The sequence below is a fragment of the Staurois parvus genome, unplaced genomic scaffold, assembly GCF_062004578.1.
Source record: "Staurois parvus isolate SC_StPar_1 unplaced genomic scaffold, SC_StPar_1.0 ptg003123l, whole genome shotgun sequence".
Lineage (NCBI taxonomy): Eukaryota > Metazoa > Chordata > Amphibia > Anura > Ranidae > Staurois > Staurois parvus.
In genome coordinates, this window is record NW_028320919.1 from 56,151 (window position 1) to 82,558 (window position 26,408).

A 26,408-nucleotide genomic window follows, 5' to 3' on the forward strand; every position below is an offset into this window, starting at 1 on the left:
ACAGAAGTAATTAAATGCAGACGGGATGAAAATCGGCCAATTTTTTTACCGTTGGTGGTAATGTCGGCCGATCTAATGACTGATTTTTCTTTTTTTTTTAATAAAAAAACTTTCGGTTTTTGACCCGTGTATGACCTGCATTAGTTACATTTTTGCCAGCTATCTCTGAGGATTACAGCCCCCCCCCCCCGCCCAACCTGTGGCCCTAGGTACACGTGGTGCGCTTTTGGCAGGATTGCAGTGTGATTCGAAATCGCGGTGATCCCAAACCTTCAGACTTGAAAGGGCCCTAAAAATGCAGCAGAGGCAAAAATCGCAGAAAGGGGAGGCGGCCTGTTCAAATCTGATGAACAGGGAAGGAGCGTTCCTGTTCCTGATTTTATGAGCGTGATTTACGCACATTTCCACAGATTCCACGCATGGGGCAACGTAATCACTTCAATAGGCTGCCCTATGCGTGTTTGTCGCCCACAAGAAGCTCCTTCTCCTTTATTGGCCGATGAGCTTCACGTGATTTCCAGGCGATTCTGTTGCATGCATGACCAAAAAAAAAAAATCGTGTTTGGGGTGCTGTTAAGAAATAGGCTCCGTTCACACTTGTGCGACTTATCACGCGACTTTGCGAAATCCAAGCTGCAGAACATTCTTTTCGATGGCGATTGTTGAAATCGGTGCGACTCAAAGATGCAGCGACTTTGGAAAGGTGTCTGCTGCTACTTTGTTGCAAGAGAGTGTAGAGTTGGATCACCTGGAAATCATGTGACTGTGGAGTCGCTCCAGTGTGAATGGAGTCATATGGCGCCCAAACACGCATTGCGCTTTTATTTACCACAGTTTGGAATCGCAGCGATCCTGTCGAGCGATTCCAAATCCCTGAGTGTGATCGTTGGCAACAATGTAACTGATAAAGGTGCAGAAGAGAGCAAAGTAAGTTTTCAGCTCACTGGAATCTGGCAGTCTAACCCCCCCAGGGGCGGACTGACCATTTGGGAACTCGGGCAGTGCCCGAGGGCCCGGGGTCAGTAGGGGGCCCCATGAGATGCCCTTGGTACCATTTCATAGGCTTTTTTTGAGTGTGGTCGAGGACACAGGGGCCCCATAATCCCTTATTGCCCGGGGGCCCCATGAGTTGTCAGTCCACCCCTGAACCAGACTAAACAGAAGTTCATTGCTGATGGCGACCCACACTTTAGACTGAACGACTATCTGCCATTTTGAGTTCACGTCCCGATGACAGCCACCTTCCGTGCTTCTTGTAGGGGTGTCACTGGGACAGGAAGTAAGGGAAAATCTTCCCAATGAGGTCACAGCTCGGAGGCAAAACATGACAGGTATTTGAACCCTTCCAAAAAAAAAAAAAAAAAAGGGAGTTAGAGATTAGCAGGCAATTCACTGAATGTGACGCGGCCCTTACGAACTGCTCTTTCAATGGGTCATGTGATCATCACCAACTGACAAAAGTGACAGCTCCTTTAAATACAACTACAATCAGAGGTTCATCTCAAAGGGTGTTGGGTTTGGAACTTAGCAGAGACAATACTAGAGCTCAGGATCTCCATATTTGTGTAGGCCTCAACCCAACCAAACCCAACAGAAGGCCAGATGGCCCTAAAATGTGAACTTCTGATTGAGCGTGGCAAGGACATTAGGGACAGACAGTGACTCCGGGGACAGACAGTGACTCCGGGGACAGACAGGATTCTATGTGTTCTGGATGACCACAGGGACTAGATAAGCTTTCAAACTGCTTCAGTCATCCGGTGAAGGAGTAAAATCATCGTCTGCTTACCTGCTTGCGACTCGTCCATAGAAAAGGCTTTGTTCTCCACGTACATGCTCTGAGAACCTTGTTCCTTGAGGATGGTTTCATAACCCACGCCTCTTGTCGTGTAGAGCTCCTCTTCGAAAGTCTGCTCCAGGCTCGGTTTGGTCAGCTGAGAGATCTCGGGAATAATGTAGAGGAAGATGAAGGCCCAGGCGTTGGATACAAGAGCGATGGCCAACGTTGGGTCATCCCAGTACACTGGGTCTCCAACCTGGATGTTTCCATAAACGTACATAACAATCCAAACGATCCAAATGCAGGCAGAGACAAAAAGGGTGATGATGATGAAAGCCGAATGCTTCTTCCAGTGGCCGTATCGCCCACTCAGTGCCGGCCAGCAGGTCACAAACCCGGCCACAATGAGGAACATGACGTAAATCAGAGCCATGACGAAATCCTGGTTTTCAATGGCACATGGAGCTCCTGGGGTGCCCGTTGTCCGTACAATGGTGACAATGAGCCATTCGGTGTTAATGATGACTTCTACGAGAGAAAGGGCCAAAGCAATGCCGAAAATGGTCCAGCCGCTCGGCCCCTTGTTCCTTCTCACCAGGTAGTTGAGGTTAATTGCGTGCGCCCACAAACATGAGAAGCAGATGCCAAAGAGCACTCCAAAGAGGAACCTCCTTGACGCACAAGTGGAGAAGTATTTTTGGACTATCATATCAAAGACCAAACAGAAGAGGCCAAAGGTGCCGATAAGGAAGAACACCTGAGTTCCCAGCATGCTTTTCTTCCTCTTGTCCTGGATAAATGGGATGCTGGCTAACAGAACAATGGTTAGGATGAACGAGGCCACAATGCCAGCACTGGTAATCGCTTCTAGAACAATACCCCATACAGAGGAAAGGTCACATAAATAGTAATATATTGAGTTGATGTTTCCACATCCTGCTGGAGGAGTCTGCGCATCTGTCAAATGTAGGAAACCAGACAGAAGCAAAATGGAAACCAAAAATGTCCAAGAGGTGGAGAGGTTTGTTGAACTAGCCATGTCCTGCAACAAAAAGAAGAAAGATTACTGAAGACAATCCATGACCAGTGCATCTGTTACCTTTTATAATGTTATATACTCTAAGGAATATGTGTAAAGTTTGTCCCGTAACGATCATAATGTTGTCAATAATCAAGAAAACTTGTTACAAATGTACTTTTAAAAAACAAATTATATGTACAGGACATGGTTTGACCAGTTTGGTGTGGAGGAACTCGAGTGTAGGTTTGAGGTCCTTGAGGAACTCAAGTGTCCTATACAGAGACGTGACCTCAACCCTACTTTTGGAAGACCTTTAGGATCAGGTCTTCTCATTCCATTGGTGTACAATAGCTTTGATGTCATAGAGGAACGTGAGTGTCCTGCACAGAGCCGAGACCTCAACCCTACTTTTGGAAGAACTTTGGGATCAGGTCTTCTCATTCCATTGGTGTTCAATAGGTTTGATGTCATAGAGGAACGTGAGTGTCCTGCACAGAGCCGAGACCTCAACCCTACTTTAGGAAGAACTTTGGTATAGGGTCTTCTTATCCAGCATTGGCACCTGCCCTTAACCCTGCAAAACAGCTTTGGGATGAGGTCTTTTCTTCCTAAAGGTGTTCAGTAGATTTGAGGTCCTGGAGGAATTCAAGTCTCCTGCACAGAGCCCAGACGTTAGCCTTTTGGAAGACCTTTGGGATCAGGTCTTCTCATTCCATAGGTATTCAGTAGGTTTGATGTCATAGACGAACTTGAGTGTCCTCCACAGAGCCCTGACTTCAACCCTACTTTTGGAAGACCTCCGGTCTTCTTGTACAGCATCCAGCTAGTGGTGTATTTAGGTTTTGTGCTGCCCTAGGCAACCTGACAGTGATCAGCAACACCCCTGCCACATCCCCCCACCTGAGAGAGCCTTCCACTAACACCCCCCCCCCACACACACACAGTGACAGAGAGAAAGACACACACTTTCACAGCTCTGATCATCCCCGGGAACAACAGTTAGGCTCTGCATGCACCATCAAGCAGCCTGGAGCCTCTCTCGGATCCCACAGGGTCCCCATGTAGTATATGTCCCTTCTTCCAGGGGGCAGTGCTGCCTCCCTAAATAATGCCGCCCTAGGCAAATGCCTTGTGGTGAATACGCCACCTGCCCTTAACCCTACAGAACAACTTTGGGGTGAGGTATTTTCTTCCCAAAGGTGTTCAGTAAGTTTGAGGTCCTGGAGGAGCTCGAGTGTCCTGCACAGAGCCCAGACCTAAACCCTACTTTTGGAAGTCTTTTGGTATAGGGTCTTCTTATACAACATCCAGCCCTTAACCCTACAAAACAGCTTTGGGATGAGATCTTTTCTTCCTAAAGGCGTTTAGTAGGTTTGAGGTCCTGGAGGAACCCTAACTTCAACCCTACTTTTGGAAGACCTTTGGTATAGGGTCTTCTCATTCCAAAGGCTTTCAGCAGGGCTGCAATCATAAAAGAACTCAAGTACTCTGCACAGAGCCCTGACCTCAACCCTTCTGAACACCTCTGGGATGAATTGGACCACTGATGGTGAGCCAGGGATTCCTCATCCAACCCACAAAGACACTCAAAAATCTTCTGGAAAGCCTTTGAGGATGTTATAGTTGTAAAGGGGAGCAACTTCATATTAAGGGCCATGGTTGCTTCTGAACCCAGCAAACCCATTGATTGAATGATTGTAGATAAGCCCATGACAACAAGGTCTCGTTCACACCATAGCGCATCCATTAGTAGACATGTTCGGTTCGTTTCATTCTGAATCGAATTTCGGATTTATTTTTTTGTTATTCGGAGATTCAGATGTATCATAATTACAAATTACAAAAATAAAAAATATAAACTAATCCTAAATAATGCAACGAAATTCGGCTAAAATTCAAATCGAAGACAAGTTTGAATTTAAAAACAATATCGAACAAACATTTGAAAACCAATTTCAAGCGGAGCTCCACTCAAGTTCTGCTGTAAGGACTATTTGCCCATTCCCTGTAGGGGTTTTCTGGGTGGGAAATGTCTCAGACAAATTTGCATATTTTTGAATAATCCCACACTGCTTGGGGGCTGAGCCAAGGAAAGGAGTAGGCAAATTAGTATGCAAAATAGGGTGACCATGGTCCTTTGCAATTGGATCAGAACACTCTCTCTAATGTGCAACAACAACAAAAGGAGTATGGTGTATGTATAGCAAGCCCCATGGAATGGGTTTCTATGGCTGAACAGTTGCATCTGAGTCTTATATTACCAAATGCAATGCAATGCAAAGGGTTGGATGCTGTGGTGTAAAGCATGCTGCCACTGGAGTCTAGAGCATGGCGATGTGTTCTGGAGAGACCAATCATGCTTTTCTGTCTGGCAATCTTATGAATATGTCTGGGTTTGGTGGTTTCCAGAACATTACTTGCTTGACTGCATTGTGTAAAGTTTGGTGGAGGGGGGATTATGGTGTGGGGGTGCTTTTCAGGGGTTGGGCTTGGCCCCCTAGGTCCAGTGAAGGGAACACTTTAGGCGACAATTTTATGCTCCCAACTTTGTGGGAAGGGGCACACCAGTTCACAAAGCAAGGTCCATAAAGACATGGAGGAGCCAGTTTGGGGTGGAGGAACTTGACTGTCCTGCACAGAGTCCTGACCTCAACCCCATAGAACACCTTTGGGATGAATTAGAGCGGAGACTGCGAGCCAGGCCTCCTCCCCCGACATCAGTGCCTGACCTCACAAGATGGCCATGCTACAAAGAGACAATTACAAGCACAATGTTTCCCATCTAACAGTCTAATTTCCTTCAATTAACAATGTAACCCTTTCAGCTCTGGGATTTGCACCCCACAGGGAGGGCTGCCCGGGGCAGTAAAGTGTTAAAGCCGCCTTCAGCTCAGGGCATGGCTGGGAACACATGACTGCACCTTGCTGGGGTTTGGTAAATACAAACTAGTTTCTGCCAGCGGGAGTCAAAGTTTACACACAAGCATCAGAGTTCCAGCAGGAGGGCTTTGTCTCTGTCCTCACGCTGCACAATGCGCCATCTCACTGAATAGCCCTCGGAGGGCGCCGTTGCACTCATGGATAATCTTTTTAGCGGAATTGGTTGGTGTTTCTATAGGCATTAAAAAAAGTTAATAAAAGCCCTGAAACAAAAGCAAGATATAAATCTGGGGTCACACGGGGTTAAATCTGCGGGCTTTACTCCAGAGGGAGGATGAATCCATGCAAGGTCCCAGGGACATCATTTTATTCAAGGGATCTGCCTGCGGCTCTCACTTAAAGGGCATGTAGACCCCAACAATGAACTTCCTTTATGTATTCGTTTTGGTTTGCTAAGCGTTTTGTTGTATCTGATTGAGAAGAATACATTTTTTTTTAAAGTTGGTTAAAAAACGAACAAAAAAAGTGCAAAACACCAACACAAAAAAGTACACTTAGGGGTGTGCTCTAGTCCACAGACCTCTACCCTGTGGGGCGCAAGGCTCCTGACAGGGACTGAGGTTTCCATCATGGTCCAACAAAGGGGTCCACCAGAAGGCTTGGCGGACCCCTTTCCTTGTGGCTAGCCAAAGCCGACCACCAAGTACTAGGGGGGCACTCCTGAAGAGAACAGGGGAGGAAGGAACCAAAAGGCCACACATCTAATTTAGGGGGTGCTGAATCCTCAAAATACATGGCTTGTCTAAACTGAAATCGGAATCTGTACTTCTGGCTTCTTTGATCGTTCTCCACTTCCTATTGAAGTGGCTTTGAAAGCCCTTCTGTACATGAGAGCCGCCTGCCCGCCATGGAATTGGACCCATTTTGCACATTCACTCATGTTGGTTTATTCCCCTCCCCTTTGTCCTAATGGAATATTTTTTCCTTTGTAAGATGTTTGGCCTCGTCTAGTGTGGCGCTCCTTTGATCTACCTCCAAGTCCAATCTGGAGTGGCTTTGGAAGCCCTTCTGTACATAAGAGCTGCCTTCCCGGCATCCAAATGCCGCACATCACTAACTTCACGACCTGTGGAGCTGAATTTTCCCCGGGAGTCCAGGACCAATTATTTGTTCAAGCTCAACATGCCAAGTTAAAATTGTCACACTCTTAAGAATTGTGGCCGCAGCAATGTCAACCCACCCAACGTCAACCCGGGCTGCCATGCAAATTTGAAGGTGAGTGGGTTAGGGGTTAACAAATGCTGACCAACCTCCTAATTTTGAACTAAGCCTAATAGATTTTCTAGCCCTTCCCCCTGAATACAAAGCAAAACACAAAAATGTGGTTGTAGTTGATCTTTAAATAATGTTCTAAAGGCATGGTCTTAAGTTCCCTCAGAGAACCTGGGAAGCACGTCATATAGACAATGACATGGAACATTGTTGTCGAGAATTGCTGAGTACGTTCCGGTATATTTCATACTGAAGGAAGCGGCTGGAAAGGTCACCATATGAGCTGAGCAGAACCTGGGAAATTCAAGGTTGTATCGGGAGAAAGAAAAGGATGTCCAGCTTCCTATGATGGCTGCCATAAATATCCGATGTGGATAAACGACACAGAACACTGGAGAGGACACAGAACTACGGAGAGCTAAAGGGTCAGACGACATAGAAGGCTCCAATATCGCTGCTCTCTTCTATCCCAACCATCTCCTGACAACGTTTCCAGTTCTGCCCACCTGCTGGAGTCATGGATGGGGCTCCTCGGTGTGCACTTTGTGTACTTTATTATACAAACAAAATCCTCCATACTCCATAACCCCCAGTATGCACACAAAGGACACATCCCCATCAGGACCCACGTTACGTGGTCCAGGAAAAATGAATAGGCCAAAAATGTTTGGTTCAACCCACAGCTGCTTATTTAATTTACGTTTCAGGACAAGAAATTAAATAATTTAGGAGTTGGGTGAAAGGTTTAGTGTAGAAAAAAAATTTGGTAGTTAAACAGAACATCTGTATTGAGGTCTGTACATGAGATCACAAAGAGGTTCAGCAGAGGAGGCATGGTGGACAACTGAGAAGGAAAGAGAGGCAATTGAGGAAGAAAGGTAGACAACTGAGGAGGAAAAAGAGATAGCTGAGGAGGAAATATGGAAAACTGAGGAGCAAAGATGGACAACTGAGGAGGAAAGAGAGACAGCTAAAGAGAGAAGATGGATAACTGAAGAGGAAAATAGACAACTGAGGAGGAAGTATGGATATGAGGAAGAAAGAGAGATAATGGAGGAGCAAAGATGAACAACTGAGGAGGAAAGAAAGACATCTGAGGAGGAAGATGGATAACTGAGGAGGAATTAGGGAAAACTGAGGAGGAAGAATGAATATGAAGAATAAAGAGAGACAACAGAGCAGCAAAGATGGACAACTGAGTACGAAAGAGAAACAGCTGATAAAGAAGATGGATAACTGAGGAGGAAAAAGAGACAACTGAGGATGCAAGATGGTTAACTGATAGGAAAATGGACAACCCTGCAGGAAATAGGAAAAACTGAGGAGGAAATATGGATAACTGAGGAGGAAATGAAACTGTAAAGTAAAGATGGACAACAAAAGTGCAAGGATGTATAACCAGGGAAGAAAGAGGGACAACTGAAGAGAAAAGGTGGACAGCTGAAGAGTAAAGATAGATAACTGAGGAGGAAAGAGGGACAACTGAGGAGGACAGACGGACTACTGAGGAGGACAGATGGACAACTGAGGATGAAAGAGGGATAACTGAGGAGGAAAGAGGGACAATTGAGGAGGAAGTATGACTATGAAGAAGAAAGAGAGACAATAGAGCACCAAAGATGGATAACTGAGGAGGAATTATGGAAAACCGAGGAGAAAAGGAGAAAAGAGGGACAATTGAGGAGGAAGTGTGGATATGAAGAAGAAAGAGAGACAATGAGAGCCAAAGGAGGAGAAATGAGAGACAACTGAGGAGGAATGACATAAAACAGAGGAGTAAAGATAGACAACTGAGGAGGAAAGATGGACAACTGAGAATGAAAGAGGGACAACTGAGGATGAAAGAGGGACAACTGAGCAGTAAAGAGGGACAACTGAGTAGGAAAGAGGGATAACTGAGGAGGAAAGAGGGACAACTGAGGAGGAAAGAGGGACAACTGAGGAGGAAAGAGGGACAACTGAGGAGGAAAGAGGGACAACTGAGGAGGAAAGAGGGATAACTGAGTAGGAAAGAGGGATAACTGAGGAGGAAAGAGGGACAACTGAGGAGGAAAGAGGGACAACTGAGGAGGAAAGAGGGACAACTGAGGAGGAAAAAGGGATAACTGAGGAGGAAAGAGGGACAACTGAGCAGTAAAGAGGGACAACTGAGGAGGAAAGAGGGACAACTGAGGAGGAAAGAGAGACAACTGAGGAGGCAAGATGGACAACTGAGGAGGAAAGAGAGACAGCTAAAGAGAGAAGATGGATAACTGAAGAGGAAAATAGACAACTGAGGAGGAAGTATGGATATGAGGAAGAAAGAGAGATAATGGAGGAGCAAAGATGAACAACTGAGGAGGAAAGAAAGACATCGGAGGAGGAAGATGGATAACTGAGGAGGAATTAGGGAAAACTGAGGAGGAAGAATGAATATGAAGAATAAAGAGAGACAACAGAGCAGCAAAGATGGACAACTGAGTAGGGAGAGAAACAGCTGATAAAGAAGATGGATAACTGAGGAGGAAAAAGAGACAACTGAGGATGCAAGATGGTTAACTGATAGGAAAATGGACAACCCTGCAGGAAATAGGAAAAACTGAGGAGGAAATATGGATAACTGAGGAGGAAATTAAACTGTAAAGTAAAGATGGACAACAAAAGTGCAAAGATGTATAACCGGGGAAGAAAGAGGGACAACTGAAGAGAAAAGGTGGACAGCTGAAGAGTAAAGATAGATAACTGAGGAGGACAGACGGACTACTGAGGAGGACAGATGGACAACTGAGGATGAAAGAGGGATAACTGAGGAGGACAGACGGACTACTGAGGAGGACAGATGGACAACTGAGGATGAAAGAGGGATAACTGAGGAGGAAAGAGGGACAATTGAGGAGGAAGTATGACTATGAAGAAGAAAGAGAGACAATGGAGTACCAAAGATGGATAACTGAGGAGGAATTATGGAAAACCGAGGAGAAAAGGAGAAAAGAGGGACAATTGAGGAGGAAGTATGGATATGAAGAAGAAAGAGAGACAATGAGAGCCAAAGGAGGAGAAATGAGAGACAACTGAGGAGGAATGACATAAAACAGAGGAGTAAAGATAGACAACTGAGGAGGAAAGATGGACAACTGAGAATGAAAGAGGGACAACTGAGGATGAAAGAGGGACAACTGAGCAGTAAAGAGGGACAACTGAGGAGGAAAGAGGGATAACTGAGGAGGAAAGAGGGACAACTGAGGAGGAAAGAGGGACAACTGAGGAGGAAAAAGGGATAACTGAGGAGGAAAGAGGGACAACTGAGGAGGAAAGAGGGATAACTGAGGAGGAAAGAGGGACAACTGAGGAGGAAAGAGGGACAACTGAGGAGGAAAAAGGGATAACTGAGGAGGAAAGAGGGACAACTGAGGAGGAAAGAGGGATAACTGAGGAGGAAAGAGGGACAACTGAGGAGGAAAGAGGGACAACTGAGGAGGAAAGAGGGATAACTGAGGAGGAAAGAGGGACAACTGAGGAGGAAAGAGGGATAACTGAGGAGGAAAGAGGGACAACTGAGGATGAAAGAGGGACAACTGAGGAGGAAAGAGGGACAACTGAGCAGTAAAGAGGGACAACTGAGGAGGAAAGAGGGACAACTGAGGAGGAAAGAGGGGGACAGCTGACGAGGATAGGTGAATAAATGAGGGGGATAGATAGCTAAGTAGTAAAGAGGGGCAACTAAGGAGGAAATTAGACAATTGAGAAGGAAAGAGGGGCAACTGAGGAGGAAAGAGGGACAACTGAGGATGAAAGAGGGACAACTGAGGAGGAAAGAGGGACAACTGAGCAGTAAAGAGGGACAACTGAGGAGGAAAGAGGGACAACTATGAATCTATCCAGGTATCCAGCATTAGTCTGAGAACGTGGGAAGATAATATGGAGAGCAAAGAGCAGTACTTCTGTTATGCAGTAATTTGGCCCTTTAAGTGCCGTGCCATGGTGCAAAAAAACAAAACAAAGCGCCACCATGACATCCCAGCTTGAAAGTGCTTCAGTGCGATTCGTTGATCTGGATCTTGCTGTATCTTAGCGAGCCTGAACTGCCTTCCCTCCGGATATTGTCGGTTTTATTCTCAGTCATATCTTTTAAAAGGTTCCAGTTGTTTGTTCGTTTAAAGAACAATTAAACATCTGATCACACGTGGATCGCTCACATCGGCACGATGACGTTTAGCAGCACAACTATAAAATCTGTATTTATACTACAAATATCACGAGGGAAGGGGCTGCGGGTTGCCAGGTGCCTGTCTGCAGATATGGTGTCGTCAATGTAATGTTTACCGCCATCTGTTACCTAGGAGGCAGCTTTTATCTCAGGCGTTCCGTTTAATCGCTTGTACCGCACCCACACGGCACTCACCCCTCCGCTCTCCTCTCCTAGGCCACTGACAGCCAATCCACATCCGCACACCTTCCATAGGAAATGACCATGAAAGCCGAACTCCAGGTTTTAGGTTACTTTAATTGGTTTGTTCGGCCAGCTTGGCCCAAGCAGGGACAGAAGGACATATCTGCACTACTGGGAGGAATGTTTCCCCTGCAGGAGGAGATTGGATCGTGCTTTGCTGGGTGTATTTTCCTTCCTCTGGATCCACTGTGGGTGTAGCATTATAACTTTTTTTTTAATGGTTGAACTGGATGGACTTTTGTCTTTTTTCAGCCAGACTAACTATGGAACTATGTAATATGTAACTATGTAATATGTAACTATATATGGTGTATAAAGCTCCAGCTTGCATCACGCCAAGTGTGACAGGTTCTCTTTAAAGCCGAACTTCAGGGTTTTTTCTTTTATACTTTGAACAATTTGTTTTGGCCAGCTTGGCCCGAACTTTACAGTAACACAAAACTTGCTCTTAGGCTCGGTTCACACCTATGCAGTTTGTGTTTGATCCATTTCTGCAGTGCGTTTTGTGCTTTTGAACATTCGTTTTTGATGCATTTTGCTTTTTTTTCTCTTGTTGCCAGGCAGATTAAAATGCATCAAAAACATATAAAAAATAACACAGCAAAAAATACACTCCATGCTTTTCTGCAGCGTTTCCATTGAAATCTATGAAACCAAAAATGCAGCTTTTAAAAAAGTCCCCGCCCCTTTAAAAAAAAATGCACCGGGTGAAAACCTGGAGATGTGAACCTGTCCCATAGGAAATCATGTTCAATGGACTGCTGTGCGTTTCTGCAAAATGCAAAACGCTGTGGAAAACGCATACGTGTGGACCCGGGGTAAAGAGAACCGGTCACACCTGGATTATGCATAATAGAGCTTTATACACCAGTAGAATTTTGTTGAAAAAAATGTATTTTCAGTATGTTTTATTTTTTGTTAGTTTTTGTTTTTGTTAGTTAAACCTGAACTCCGGGGATGGTTTTTATTGCATACATACATACTGTGCATACATATTGTACATACATACATACTGTGCATACATACATACTGTACATACAGGAATACATATTGCACATACATACATACTGTGCATACATATTGTACATACATACATACTGTGCATACATACATGCATACATACTGTACATACATACATACTGTGCATACATACATGCATACATACTGTACATACATACAGGCATACATGCATACATACTGTACATACATACATACTGTGCATACATACATGCATACATACTGTACATACATACATACATACTGTACATACATACATACATGCATACATACTGTACATACATACATACATACTGTACATACATACATACATACATACATACATACTGTGCATACATACATACTGTACATACATACATACTGTGCATACATACATACTGTACATACATACATACTGTGCATACATACATACTGTACATACATACATACATACTGTGCATACATACATACATACATGCATACATACTGTACATACAGGCATACATATTGTACATACATACATACTGTGCATACAGGCATACATACACACATGCATACATACTGTACATACATGTGTCAGGGATGTCTGTTTGAAAACATCCATTGCGCTCCACGTTACATACATCATATGTGGGATCAATCATTATCATCCAATTATTCCTACAGCAGAGTGGTTAGCACTTCCACCTGGCAGTACTCGGGTTCTTGGTTCGAATCCCAGCCATGGCACCACCTGCCTGGAGTTTGCATGTTCTGCCTGTGTGGGTTTCCTCCGGGTACTCCAGTTTCCTCCCACACTCCAAAGACATGCTGGTAGGTTAATTGAATCCTGTCGGCCCTAATATGTGTATGTATGAATGTGAGTTAGGGACCTTAGATTGTATGCTCCTCGGGGGCGGGGCCTGATGTGAATGTACAATATATATGTAAAGTGTGGAGTACATTGATGGTGATATAGAAGGACCTGAAATACATAAATAATTCCTGGCTAACTCTATAGCAATGGCCGGTCGGAGCTTTGAAAGTGTCGCCTATGGAAAATATCGGGCGCAGTCGTTTGTCTTCATGTCGCGGTCGGTTGGAAGACTCGACACGTTTGGTATCTGTTTACTCGGTGCACCTCGTCTCTTATCATGTACAGAATAATTGGGTGATGGAATCGGTGTGACTGAAAATGGACTTTCCTGTATTCTTTACTGGGATCGTGTGGCATAAAAAAATGTGGAACGGCCACCATTTTATTCTCCTGGGTCTCTGCTTTCGGAAACGTGTCGTGTTTTTGGGGGTTTGAACGAATCTTGAGGCCAAAAATGATTTTTTGCAGACACGGCTCCGGCATTGAAGGGGTGATGGGAGGAATACGGAGCCCTGGGGGGGAGGGGTAGCTGGATACGTCTGTCCCCCAAAGCCCACCTGGACGCAATGATTGCGCTCGGTCTGAGGAACCCCAAAGGACTTCGGTGCCAACAGGCGCACCTCGGCTCACACCCGGCTACCCATAGAGATGCATTGCAGTCCATGTATGATCCATGATCCATGTATGATCCATGTATGATCCATCCAGGCAATGGCAGACGGACAGGACACCCCCACAGCCATCTGCATGCTGGGGGGACGGTCCGCAGATGTCCAGGTAGCGGCACAGATGAATGATGGTGACGTCACCTCCTGTGGTCCTCTATTCAGGGACATGAAGTACCAGGATGTTATGAGAGGAATCTCTGGAATGATGATGATGACCCCCCCCACATACACCAGCCCCCCTTCCCCCAGAAGTGTTTATTAGAGCTCAGCTCCAGCCACAAAAACCTGTCCTTCAGTATTTCCCTCGAAGGTCACGAAGGTTATAAATCCGCTTTGCGTGCACCAAAATGTCTTTGCAAACCCAGATATTACCTAGTAAAAGTAGTAATGACATCATCGCCGGGCTGTACATAGCCTGTGCAGAGTACAGAGCTGTGGGAGGGACCAAGCAGGCTCCTCCTACTATAGGCAGCCTGCAGAAAACCAAAGGAGGAGGCGGAGACGAGACCGGTCACAAGGACAGAAAGAAGAGCTGTGGGAGGGGCTCAGTAGGCTCCACCCACTACAGAAAACTACAGGAGGGGCGGAGACGAGACCAGTCCCCCAGTACAAAGAGAGAGAGAGCAGAGCTGTGGGAGGGGCCCATTAGGCTCCACCCACTATAGAAACCTGCAGGAGGGGGCGGAGATGAGACTGGTCCCCTGCACAAGGAGAGCTGTGGGAGGAGTCCAGTGGGCTCCACCTACTACAAAAAACTACAGGAAGGGGTGGAGACGAGACCAGTCACCCTGCACAAAGAGAGAACAGAGCTGTGGGAGGAGTCCAAGAGGCTCCACCCATTACAAAAACCTACAGGAGGGGGTGGAGACCAGACCAGTCCCCCTGCACAAGGAGAGAGGGCAGCAGTGAGTGGTCTTTATTCCAACAAGTCTCACACTGGGTGACGGCTCAGATCTGGGAGAAATGAAATCCATTTTTCTGGAGGGGAGGGGGAGCAACTGGTCTCCGGAGGGTTCTCTCTAGGAGGCGGGGGGCTTTGCAGGGGCACTGTGAGAGCACTCTGGAGGCTCGGGTACACTGCAGGATTTTGGGGGGCACTGCGGGATTTCGGGGTACACTGTGGGATTTCGGGGGGCACTGTGGGAGTGGTGGCACAGTTGGAGGTTGGAGGCCACCATGGGGGGTAAGAGTTCTGAGGGGACACTGGGACGGGTTGGGGGTGATCTGGGACACTGCAGGATTTCGGGGGGACACTATGGGGGGCTGGAGGCTGTACAGCAGGCTAGGGGCCACATTGGGCGGCTGACTGTGGAATGTTGGGGGGGTAACTTGGAGGCTAAGGGCTCTCAAAGGGCCTGGAGGCACCCGGGATGGGGGGGGGGGTGCACTTTGGGCCAATATAAGAGGTTGGGGGCACTATGGGAGCTGGGAGGCACTGTGGTGGGTTTGAGGATCTGCAGCTGGCTGGAGACCCGGGAGGAGGGGGGTTGTGGCCCTGCGGCAGGCCCCTGGCCCAGTGTTTGGGGCCCATTGCTATCATGGGATTGGTGGGAACCGGCTGACTTTTCTGACCCGACTTGTTGCTGTAAATATGAAGCTGTGATTGTGTCTCATCGCCTGCAGCGCTTGTCAGGAAACGCTCACATACCAGCCAATCATAGAACACGTAATACTGTCATACAAATGTCATACAAATGTCACCCCGAATAACGTGTTCCGAAGATGCCTCTAATGTGTGATATATATATGTATTGTGTTGTATGTGTGATATATATATGTATTGTGTTGTAGATGTGTTTTACATGCGGTGCCATTTATTCCTGTTTTGCTTGAAAACTGCAACAAAAATGCAGCAAAGAGGATTTTGTAAGTAGCGGTGTCTGTGCAGCTCTTGGCTGTGTTCACAATTGTCTGACGCAGATCAGCCCCTGTTGCAGCCTCACACTTTGTGACTTACTGCAAGGTTACAATGTACTGCGCCAAATCGTAGCGGGAGGAACGTGGCTCTGAGGACACGTCGCCCGAGTGATCCCATCAACTCGCCAGTTACAAGATCCCTGAAAGGGATCCTTCTTTCCATAGCCTTGCTCCAATATTGCTCCCATGAAAGTGAACAACATTCTGCAGCTTTCCAAGTGACACCCATTAGGGCTAAGAGTAGACCGAAGACTGCAGCGCTAAGAGTGAGACAGCAAAACGTCACAAATCTTGTGCTTATGAGTCACACGGGTCACATTGGATTGTCTCACTCCAAATGCTGCAAAATATATAAGACTGCCACAGGTAATCATATCATATAGACAGCAATATTCATTCTCTCTCTCCCCCTCCCTCTCCCCCCTCTCTCTCTCTCCCCTTTCTCTTTCCCCCTCCCCCCTCTCTCTCCCCTTTCTCTCTCCCCCCCTCTCCCCCCCCATCTTCCTCTCCCCCTCTCTCTCCCCCCTCTCTCCCTCCTTCTCTCTCTCTTTACCCCCCTCCCTCTCTCTCTTCACCTCTCTCCCTCTCTCCCCCTCTCTCTCCTTCTCTCTCTCTATCTCCCCCCATCTATCCCCCTCCCACTCTCTCCCTCCCTCCCTCTCTCCATCCCCCCCTCTCTCTCCCTCTCTCTCCCCTATATCTCCCTCTCTCTCTTTCCCTCCCATCTCTCCCTCTCTCTCTTCCCCCTCTCTCTTCACCTCTCCCCCCTCCCTCCCCCCCTCTTCCTCCCCCCTCTCTTCACCTCTCCCCCTCTCTCTCCCCTCCCTCCCTCCCCCCCTCTTCCTCCCCCCCCCCTCTTCCTCCCCCCTCTCTCTCCCCTCTCTCTTCCCCTCTTCTCCCTCCCTCCCCCCCTCTTCCTCCCCCCTCTCTCTCCCCCTCTCTCCCCCTTTCTCTTCCCCTCTTCTCCCTCTCTCCCCCCCTCCTCCTCTATCTCCCCCCTCCCTCTCCCTCCCTCTCTATCTCTATTCCCCTCTCTCTCTCCCCCTCCCCCTCTCTCCCCCCTCCTCCTCTATCTCCCCCCCCTCCCTCTCCCCCCCTCCCTCTCTCTCTCCCCCCTCTCCCCCCCTCCCTCCCCCCCCTCTTCCTCCCCCCTCTCTCTCCCCTCCCTCCCCCTCTCTCTTCCCCTCTCCTCCCTCTCTCCCCCCTCCTCCTCTATCTCCCCCCTCCCTCTCCCTCCCTCTCTATCTCTATTCCCCTCTCTCTCTCCCCCTCCCCCTCTCTCCCCCCTCCTCCTCTATCCCCCCCCCTCCCTCTCCCCCCCCTCCCTCTCTCTCTCCCCCCTCTCCCCCCTCCCTCCCCCCCCCTCTCCCTTTCCCCCCTCTCTCTCTAAAATATATACAGTACAATATTAAATAAATTAATTAATCTCTCTCTCTATGGCAAAAAATATATATATATACTGTACACACGCCTATATATACTTACATAAAATCAAATATAAATGATATATATCCATGAAATAAAAAATATAAAGTATTATCAATAATAATAATAATAATAATAAATATTTCTATAGACACATTAATGGTTTAAAAGCTGCAGTTCCAGTCCGGAAGGTGTTAAGGGAGGTAAATATCATCCGGTAATTCAGAAAATCTGACTTTCTGGCTGGAAGTGCCATTTGCCAGCTCATGTTGTTGCCACATCTCTATTGTCTGCGGGAGACAAAGCCGGAGTCACCTTTATTGCTGCACATTCATAGTTAGGCCTCGCCCCGGGGCTGAGGGCTGAATTGTTGGGTGTTTTTTTATCTGATGCTTCCAGGCTCACCCGTCTTTAGTAAACATTGTCATTGTCAGCTGTTTGCTTCCTCTGCAAATGAATGCATTTCAACGCCTCCATCACTAATTGCCAGCTCTGTTGCCAAGACAGTGTGTTTGCCGGGCCGGCCAGGCATGTTCTCTAATGAAGGACATTTATCTGTGATTAGTGAGAGCCGCGTGCGATGGGCCGAGATATACCATCCCTTTTATATCGTTGGATTAAATGTGACACAATTGTATCGATGTGTGCTATGTATGCCAAAGGATCCTACGTAACTATGTATGTAACTCAGGGGAGGAAGTCACGTGTGCTCATTACATGTTCAGGTGCCGCTTCCTGCTCGATGTGTGCTATGTATGCCAAAGGATCCTACGTAACTATGTATGTACCTCGGGGGAGGAAGTCACGTGTGCTCATTACATGTTCAGGTGCCGCTTCCTGCTCGATGTGTGCTATGTATGCCAAAGGATCCTACGTAACTATGTATGTACCTCGGGGGAGGAAGTCATGTGTGCTCATTACATGTTCAGGTGCCGCTTCCTGCTCGATGTGTGCTATGTATGCCAAAGGATCCTACGTAACTATGTATGTACCTCGGGGGAGGAAGTCACGTGTGCTCATTACATGTTCAGGTGCCGCTTCCTGCTCGATGTGTGCTATGTATGCCAAAGGATCCTACGTAACTATGTATGTACCTCGGGGGAGGAAGTCACGTGTGCTCATTACATGTTCAGGTGCGGCTTCCTGCTCGATGTGTGCTATGTATGCCAAAGGATCCTACGTAACTATGTATGTACCTCGGGGGAGGAAGTCACGTGTGCTCATTACATGTTCAGGTGCCGCTTCCTGCTCGATGTGTGCTATGTATGCCAAAGGATCCTACGTAACTATGTATGTACCTCGGGGGAGGAAGTCACGTGTGCTCATTACATGTTCAGGTGCCGCTTCCTGCTTCCTGCTCGATGTGTGCTATGTATGCCAAAGGATCATTGTAATTCTGTAGGCAACTCGGGGGAGAAAGTCACGTGTGCTCATGACATGTTCAGGTGCCGCTTCCTGCTCGATGTGTGCTATGTATGCCAAAGGATCCTACGTAACTATGTATGTACCTCGGGGGAGAAAGTCACGTGTGCTCATGACATGTTCAGGTGCCGCTTCCTGCTCGATGTGTGCTATGTATGCCAAAGGATCCTACGTAACTATGTATGTACCTCGGGCGAGGAAGTCACGTGTGCTCATTACATGTTCAGGTGCCGCTTCCTGTTCGATGTGTGCTATGTATTCCAAAGGATCATTTGTAATTATGTATGTAACTCAGGGGAGGAAGTCACGTGTGCTCATTACATGTTCAGGTGCCGCTCCCTGCTTAGTTTTCCAACACAGAAGTCTTTATTCCTTCCCGGCAACGTCAACCCGGACACCACGCTGACCAGGACGACTGTCAGCTGCTGCGCGGTTAAGTGTTTCATTTGTTTATGGATTCCTTTTTAAAAAACTAAATTGTATACAATGTATCATTCCAATAAAATGTCCGACTTCTCAACCAATTCAAATTGTCAGAATAAAGTGTATGTGAGCAGGGGCGAACTGACAACTCATGGGGCCCCCGGGCAATAGGGGATCATGGGGCCCCTGTGTCCTCGCCCACACCCAAAAAATCCTATGACAAAGCCAATGAAAGGTACCAGGGGCATCTCATGGGGCCCCTTACTGACCCCGGGTTCTCGGGGATGTACTGAGAATGGAAATTCTCAGTACATTCGATGACCGAACGTCCTTCAAAAGTACTTCAGTAATTTGTTTTTATCATTCGATTTTGGAAGGAATGGACTTTCTCAAATGAAAACAGTAATTCACTTGAGAACAATTTTCCATCCCGCTCCTTCGAATTTTCTTGTCACTGCCGTTGAAAACCAACGCCAATTTCACCCGCGAATAATTCGAAAATCGAATGAATGTTCTTAAAAGGAAACATTTCGTAAGAAACTCCACTAACTAACCAGCTTTCCATGGCGATTCAATTCACTCCGAAGAGATTTCCTCTCATTTCTTGCTGGGAGACAGAAGAGTGAAGGGAAATCTCCCCAGCAGGATACAGGCAACAAAGACACAGAAACAAACAAACAAACAAACAAACAAACAAACAAACACATGGATTAATTACACGGAAATGTAAGTAAATTACCTAATCCAGCGGTTAACCCTTTTCTGCTCCAAAGCAATGAAAGCAAAGCCCCGCCCTCACATCTCCCCCCCCCCCCCCTCGGAATCAGTACACAGAGGAAAAGACATTTTATCACCCAATTGTTACATTGTTGCAGGTTTTTTGGGTCATTTCCCACATTTAATGAAACCCATAAAAAGTGATCGCTTCTATTTACTTTTCAAGTTACATTTGGTCAGCAAGTAATAAAAATCAATGAGAGAAAAGCAGGAAATCTGTATTCTTGAGCCCTTATAGTACAGGTGGGCACCGCCATCTCTCCTCTCTATAACCCCTCTATGTCACAGGTGGGCACCGCCACCTCTCCTCTCTATAACCCCTCTATGTCACAGGTGGGCGCCGCCATCTCTCCTCTCTATACACCCCTAAGTCACAGGTGGGCGCCGCCATCTCTCCTCTCTATACACCCCTATGTCACAGGTGGGCGCCGCCATCTCTCCTCTCTATAACACCCCTATGTCACAGGTGGGCACCGCCATCTCTCCTCTCTATACACCCCTAAGTCACAGGTGGGCACCGCCACCTCTCCTCTCTATAACCCCCCTATGTCACAGGTGGGCACCGCCATCTCTCCTCTCTATAACCCCTCTATGTCACAGGTGGGCACCGCCACCTCTCCTCTCTATAACCCCTCTATGTCACAGGTGGGCGCCGCCATCTCTCCTCTCTATACACCCCTAAGTCACAGGTGGGCGCCGCCATCTCTCCTCTCTATACACCCCTATGTCACAGGTGGGCGCCGCCATCTCTCCTCTCTATAACACCCCTATGTCACAGGTGGGCACCGCCATCTCTCCTCTCTATACACCCCTAAGTCACAGGTGGGCACCGCCACCTCTCCTCTCTATAACCCCCCTATGTCACAGGTGGGCACCGCCAGCTCTCCTCTCTATAACCCCTCTATGTCACAGGTGGGCACCGCCACCTCTCCTCTCTATAACCCCTCTATGTCACAGGTGGGCGCCGCCATCTCTCCTCTCTATACACCCCTAAGTCACAGGTGGGCACCGCCACCTCTCCTCTCTATAACCCCCCTATGTCACAGGTGGGCGCCGCCATCTCTCCTCTCTATAACACCCCTATGTCACAGGTGGGCACCGCCACCTCTCCTCTCTATAACCCCCCTATGTCACAGGTGGGCACCGCCATCTCTCCTCTCTATACACCCCTAAGTCACAGGTGGGCACCGCCACCTCTCCTCTCTATAACCCCCCTATGTCACAGGTGGGCACCGCCATCTCTCCTCTCTATACACCCCTATGTCACAGGTGGGCGCTGCCATCTCTCCTCTCTATAACCCCCCTATGTCACAGGTGGGCGCCGCCATCTCTCCTCTCTATAACACCCCTATGTCACAGGTGGGCACCGCCACCTCTCCTCTCTATAACCCCCCTATGTCACAGGTGGGCACCGCCATCTCTCCTCTCTATACACCCCTATGTCACAGGTGGGCACCGCCATCTCTCCTCTCTATACACCCCTATGTCACAGGTGGGCACTGCCATCTCTCCTCTCTATACACCCCTATGTCACAGGTGGGCACCGCCATCTCTACTCTCTATACACCCCTATGTCACAGGTGGGCACCGCCATCTCTCCTCTCTATACACCCCTATGTCACAGGTGGGCGCTGCCATCTCTCCTCTCTATAACCCCCCTATGTCACAGGTGGGCGCCGCCATCTCTCCTCTCTATACACCCCTAAGTCACAGGTGGGCGACGCCACCTCTCCTCTCTATAACCCCCCTATGTCACAGGTGGGCGACGCCACCTCTCCTCTCTATAACCCCCCTATGTCACAGGTGGGCGCCGCCATCTCTCCTCTCTATAACACCCCTATGTCACAGGTGGGCGCTGCCACCTCTCCTCTCTATAACCCCCCTATGTCACAGGTGGGCGACGCCATCTCTCCTCTCTATACACCCCTATGTCACAGGTGGGCGCCGCCATCTCTCCTCTCTATAACCCCCCTATGTCACAGGTGGGCGCCGCCATCTCTCCTCTCTATAACCCCCCTATGTCACAGGTGGGCGCTGCCACCTCTCCTCTCTATAACACCCCTATGTCACAGGTGGGCGCCGCCATCTCTCCTCTCTATAACACCCCTATGTCACAGGTGGGCGCCGCCACCTCTCCTCTCTATAACCCCCCTATGTCACAGGTGGGCGCCGCCATCTCTCTTCTCTATAACCCCCCTATGTCACAGGTGGGCGCCGCCATCTCTCCTCTCTATAACACCCCTATGTCACAGGTGGGCGCCGCCACCTCTCCTCTCTATAACCCCCCTATGTCACAGGTGGGCGCCGCCATCTCTCTTCTCTATAACCCCCCTATGTCACAGGTGGGCGCTGCCACCTCTCTTCTCTATAACACCCCTATGTCATAGGTGGGCGCCGCCATCTCTCCTCTCTATACACCCCTATGTCACAGGTGGGCGCTGCCACCTCTCCTCTCTATAACCCCCCTATGTCACAGGTGGGCGCTGCCACCTCTCTTCTCTATGACACCCCTATGTCGCAGGTGGGCGCTGCCATCTCTCCTCTCTATACACCCCTATGTCACAGGTGGGTGCTGCCATCTCTCCTCTCTATAACACCCCTATGTCACAGGTGGGCGCTGCCATCTCTCCTCTCTATAACACCCCTATGTCACAGGTGGGCACCGCCACCTCTCCTCTCTATACACCCCTATGTCACAGGTGGGCACCGCCACCTCTCTCCTCTATGACACCCCTATGTCACAGGTGGGCGCTGCCATCTCTCCTCTCTATACACCCCTATGTCACAGGTGGGCGCTGCCACCTCTCTCCTCTATGACACCCCTATGTCACAGGTGGGCGCTGCGATCTCTGCTCTCTATAACCCCCCTATGTCACAGGTGGGCGCTGCCATCTCTCCTCTCTATAACACCCCTATGTCACAGGTGGGCGCCGCCATCTCTCCTCTCTATAACCCCCCTATGTCACAGGTGGGCGCCGCCATCTCTCCTCTCTATGACACCCCTATGTCACAGGTGGGCGCTGCCACCTCTCTCCTCTATGACACCCCTATGTCACAGGTGGGCGCTGCCATCTCTCCTCTCTATACACCCCTATGTCACAGGTGGGCGCTGCCACCTCTCTCCTCTATGATACCCCTATGTCACAGGTGGGCGCCGCCATCTCTCCTCTCTATAACCCCCCTATGTCACAGGTGGGCGCCGCCATCTCTCCTCTCTATACACCCCTATGTCACAGGTGGGCGCCGCCACCTCTCCTCTCTATACACCCCTATGTCACAGGTGGGCGCCGCCACCTCTCCTCTCTATACACCCCTATGTCACAGGTGGGCGCCGCCACCTCTCCTCTCTATACACCCCTATGTCACAGGTGGGCGACGCCACCTCTCCTCTCTATACACCCCTATGTCACAGGTGGGCGCCGCCATCTCTCCTCTCTATAACCCCCCAATGTCACAGGTGGGTGCTGCCACCTCTCCTCTCTATACACCCCTATGTCACAGGTGGGCGCCGCCATCTCTCCTCTCTATAACCCCCCTATGTCACAGGTGGGCGCCGCCATCTCTCCTCTCTATAACCCGGGCTATTTCAGTCTGTGGGATTCTCTAATAACTTCTCCATGTACAACTTTTTCTGGAACTTCACAGTAAACCGGACGCCTCCACTTCAATCTTTCTTCTTAATATAGCAAAGCAAATGTTCCGTAACAAACCAGCAATTGCCTGTCGCCCACCAGGTGTCTCCTTGAAGGTTGGCCAGACATCTGCTCGTCTTCTATACCTTCAGGTCCTGCCATTGCCCGAGTAGCCCGAGAGAATGAAAGGGTCGGAGATAATGTATGGAGATTTTTTCAAAAAGTTAAAAAATCTCCGTGAGTAAAACCAAACATTTTACCTCCTCCTCTGTTTCCGGCATCTGCCCATGTATGGTGGCCCTTGCCGAGCACAGCATTGTCAAGGGATCTTGACAGTCAACAAATCTCTGTGAGCAAAACCAAATATTCTACCTCTTCCCGTGCTTCCAACGTTAACCCATGTATGGTGACCCTTGCTGACCACAGGGTTGTTGGGGGATCTTGACAGTCACCAAATCTTTATAACAAATCCAAACATTCTACCTCCTATTATGCTTCCAACTTTGACCCATACATGGTGACTCTTGCTGACCACAGGGTTGTTAGGGGTATTTACGGTCAACAAATCTCTATGAGCAAAACCAAACATTCTACCTCCTCCCATGCTTCCAACGTTAACCCATGTATGGTGACCCTTGCTGACCACAGGGTTGATGGGGTATTTATGGTCAACAAATCTCTATGAGCAAAACCACACATTTTACCTCCTCCTATGCTTCCAGCTTTGACCCATGTATGGTGACTCTTGCTGGCCACAGGGTTGTTAGGGGTATTTACGGTCAACAAATCTCTATGAGCAAAACCAAACATTTTACCTCCTCCTATGCTTCCAGCTTTGACCCATGTATGGTGACTCTTGCTGGCCACAGGGTTGTTAGGGGTATTTACGGTCAACAAATCTCTATGAGCAAATCCAAACATTCTACCTCCTCCTATGCTTCCAACGTTAACCCATGTATGGTGACCCTTGCTGACCACAGGGTTGATGGGGTATTTATGGTCAACAAATCTCTATGAGCAAAACCAAACATTTTACCTCCTCCTATGCTTCCAGCTTTGACCCATGTATGGTGACTCTTGCTGACCACAGGGTTGTTAGGGGTATTTACGGTCAACAAATCTCTATGAACAAATCCAAACATTCTACCTCCTCCTATGCTTCCAGCTTTGACCCATGTATGGTGACCCTTGCTGACCACAGGATTGATGGGGTATTTACGGTCAACAAATCTCTATGAGCAAAACCAAACAATTTACCTCCTCCTATTCTTCCAACTTTGACTCATGTATGGTGACTCTTGCTGGCCACATGGTTGTTAGGGGATCTTGATGGTAAACAAATCTCTATGAGCAAAACCAAACATTCTACCTCCTCCCATGCTTCCAACTTTGACCCAAGTATGGTGACCCTTGCTGGCCACAGGGTTATTGGGGGTATTTACGGTCAACAAATCTCTATGAACAAATCCAAACATTCTACCTCCTCCTATGCTTCCAGCTTTGACCCATGTATGGTGACCCTTGCTGACCACAGGATTGATGGGGTATTTACGGTCAACAAATCTCTATGAGCAAAACCAAACAATTTACCTCCTCCTATTCTTCCAACTTTGACTCATGTATGGTGACTCTTGCTGGCCACATGGTTGTTAGGGGATCTTGATGGTAAACAAATCTCTATGAGCAAAACCAAACATTCTACCTCCTCCCATGCTTCCAACTTTGACCCAAGTATGGTGACCCTTGCTGGCCACAGGGTTATTGGGGGTATTTACGGTCAACAAATCTCTATGAGCAAATCCAAACATTCTACCTCCTCCCGTGTTTCCAACATTGGCCCATGTATGGTTACCCTTGCTGGCAACAGGATTGTTGAGGATCTTGATGGTCCACAAATCTCTATGAGTACAACCAAACCTCCTCCAATGCTTCCAACCCTGACCCATGTATGGCTGGTGACCCTTCCTGGCCACTCTATATCAATCAACAAGAAGATCTGATTGGCAGTAATGGATGTTACCCCAGAAGTCACAAACCTTTTTATTTTTTTTTTCCTTTGCTCCCTTCACCTGAACCAAAGAAATGAAAACAGCGTAGATATTCCAGCTCAGTGGAAAATTCTACAGAGCCTTGGTTACGGACGACCCTGGCTTACGAAAGAGTCTGTAGGGAGCTCAGGATACGTTTGAAGCAGAACCCACACCGCAATTAAAACATACATAGGAACACTATACGGCCTTGTGCCTTAAAAGCTGCGCTATGCGCATAAGAACCCTCTGGGGCCAAGGCTGGGTTAACTCCTTCCCAACCACAGAAACTTACAATGGATATCTTGTAGAGAGAACGCCAATTGTGTGCAATGTCCTGCATGGCCAAGGTGCTCTTACCTAGTTTTTGCAGAATTCCTTCCAGGGGACTGAGATCCGAGCAATAGAAGGAGTTTTAGTCCGGAGTTGTCAGAGACCAGGCGTCCAGAGTTGTCGGAGACCAGGCGTCCAGAGTTGTCGGAGACCAGGCGTCCGGTGCTGGCTCTGCAGCTTCTGTCAATTCTGAGCTGTAGGCACTGAGTGCTTCTCCCTCTCACTTCTCCACTCCTCCTCCTCCTCCTGAGGTTGCACAAGCTTTGGCTTGTTGACATCACAGTGACATCATTAAAACACCCCTCAGGACCTGCAGGTAGACAAAGCCACTCCTTTCCCCCCCCATGCCTGGCTGATGTCTGCAGCATGCAAGAGCAAAGGCACACCTTGTCCCATGGTGATAACATTGTTGCAGCAGCTGGGAACCCCAACCGGACGACCATTACTTTGCCAAAGCTCCGAGTCTTGGAAACTTTTTCCTTTTTTGTGAATTTTTTATTTATGAAAGAAGAATCCGTAACATTGGTGAAGGAGATCCTTATTATATAGA

General features: G+C 48.2%; 1 protein-coding gene across 2 annotated transcripts in view; it reads right to left on the reverse strand.

Moving 5' to 3' along the window:
• LOC149428575 (G protein-coupled receptor family C group 5 member C-like) overlaps window positions 1-26,192 on the reverse strand; it is a 38,441-nt gene extending 12,249 nt beyond the window's left edge. Inside the window, exons 1-2 of one of the 2 annotated variants that reach the window (XM_089667240.1) lie at window positions 25,886-26,192; window positions 1,790-2,822 (exon numbers count right to left, since the gene is read on the reverse strand). In XM_089667240.1, the coding sequence (XP_089523366.1) occupies window positions 1,790-2,819 (1,030 nt within the window). In that variant the 5' untranslated portion in view covers window positions 2,820-2,822; window positions 25,886-26,192. The remainder of the gene's footprint in view (window positions 1-1,789; window positions 2,823-25,885) is intronic. The other variant, XM_089667239.1, reaches the window with a different exon arrangement.
• Window positions 26,193-26,408: the final 216 nt, after the last annotated feature.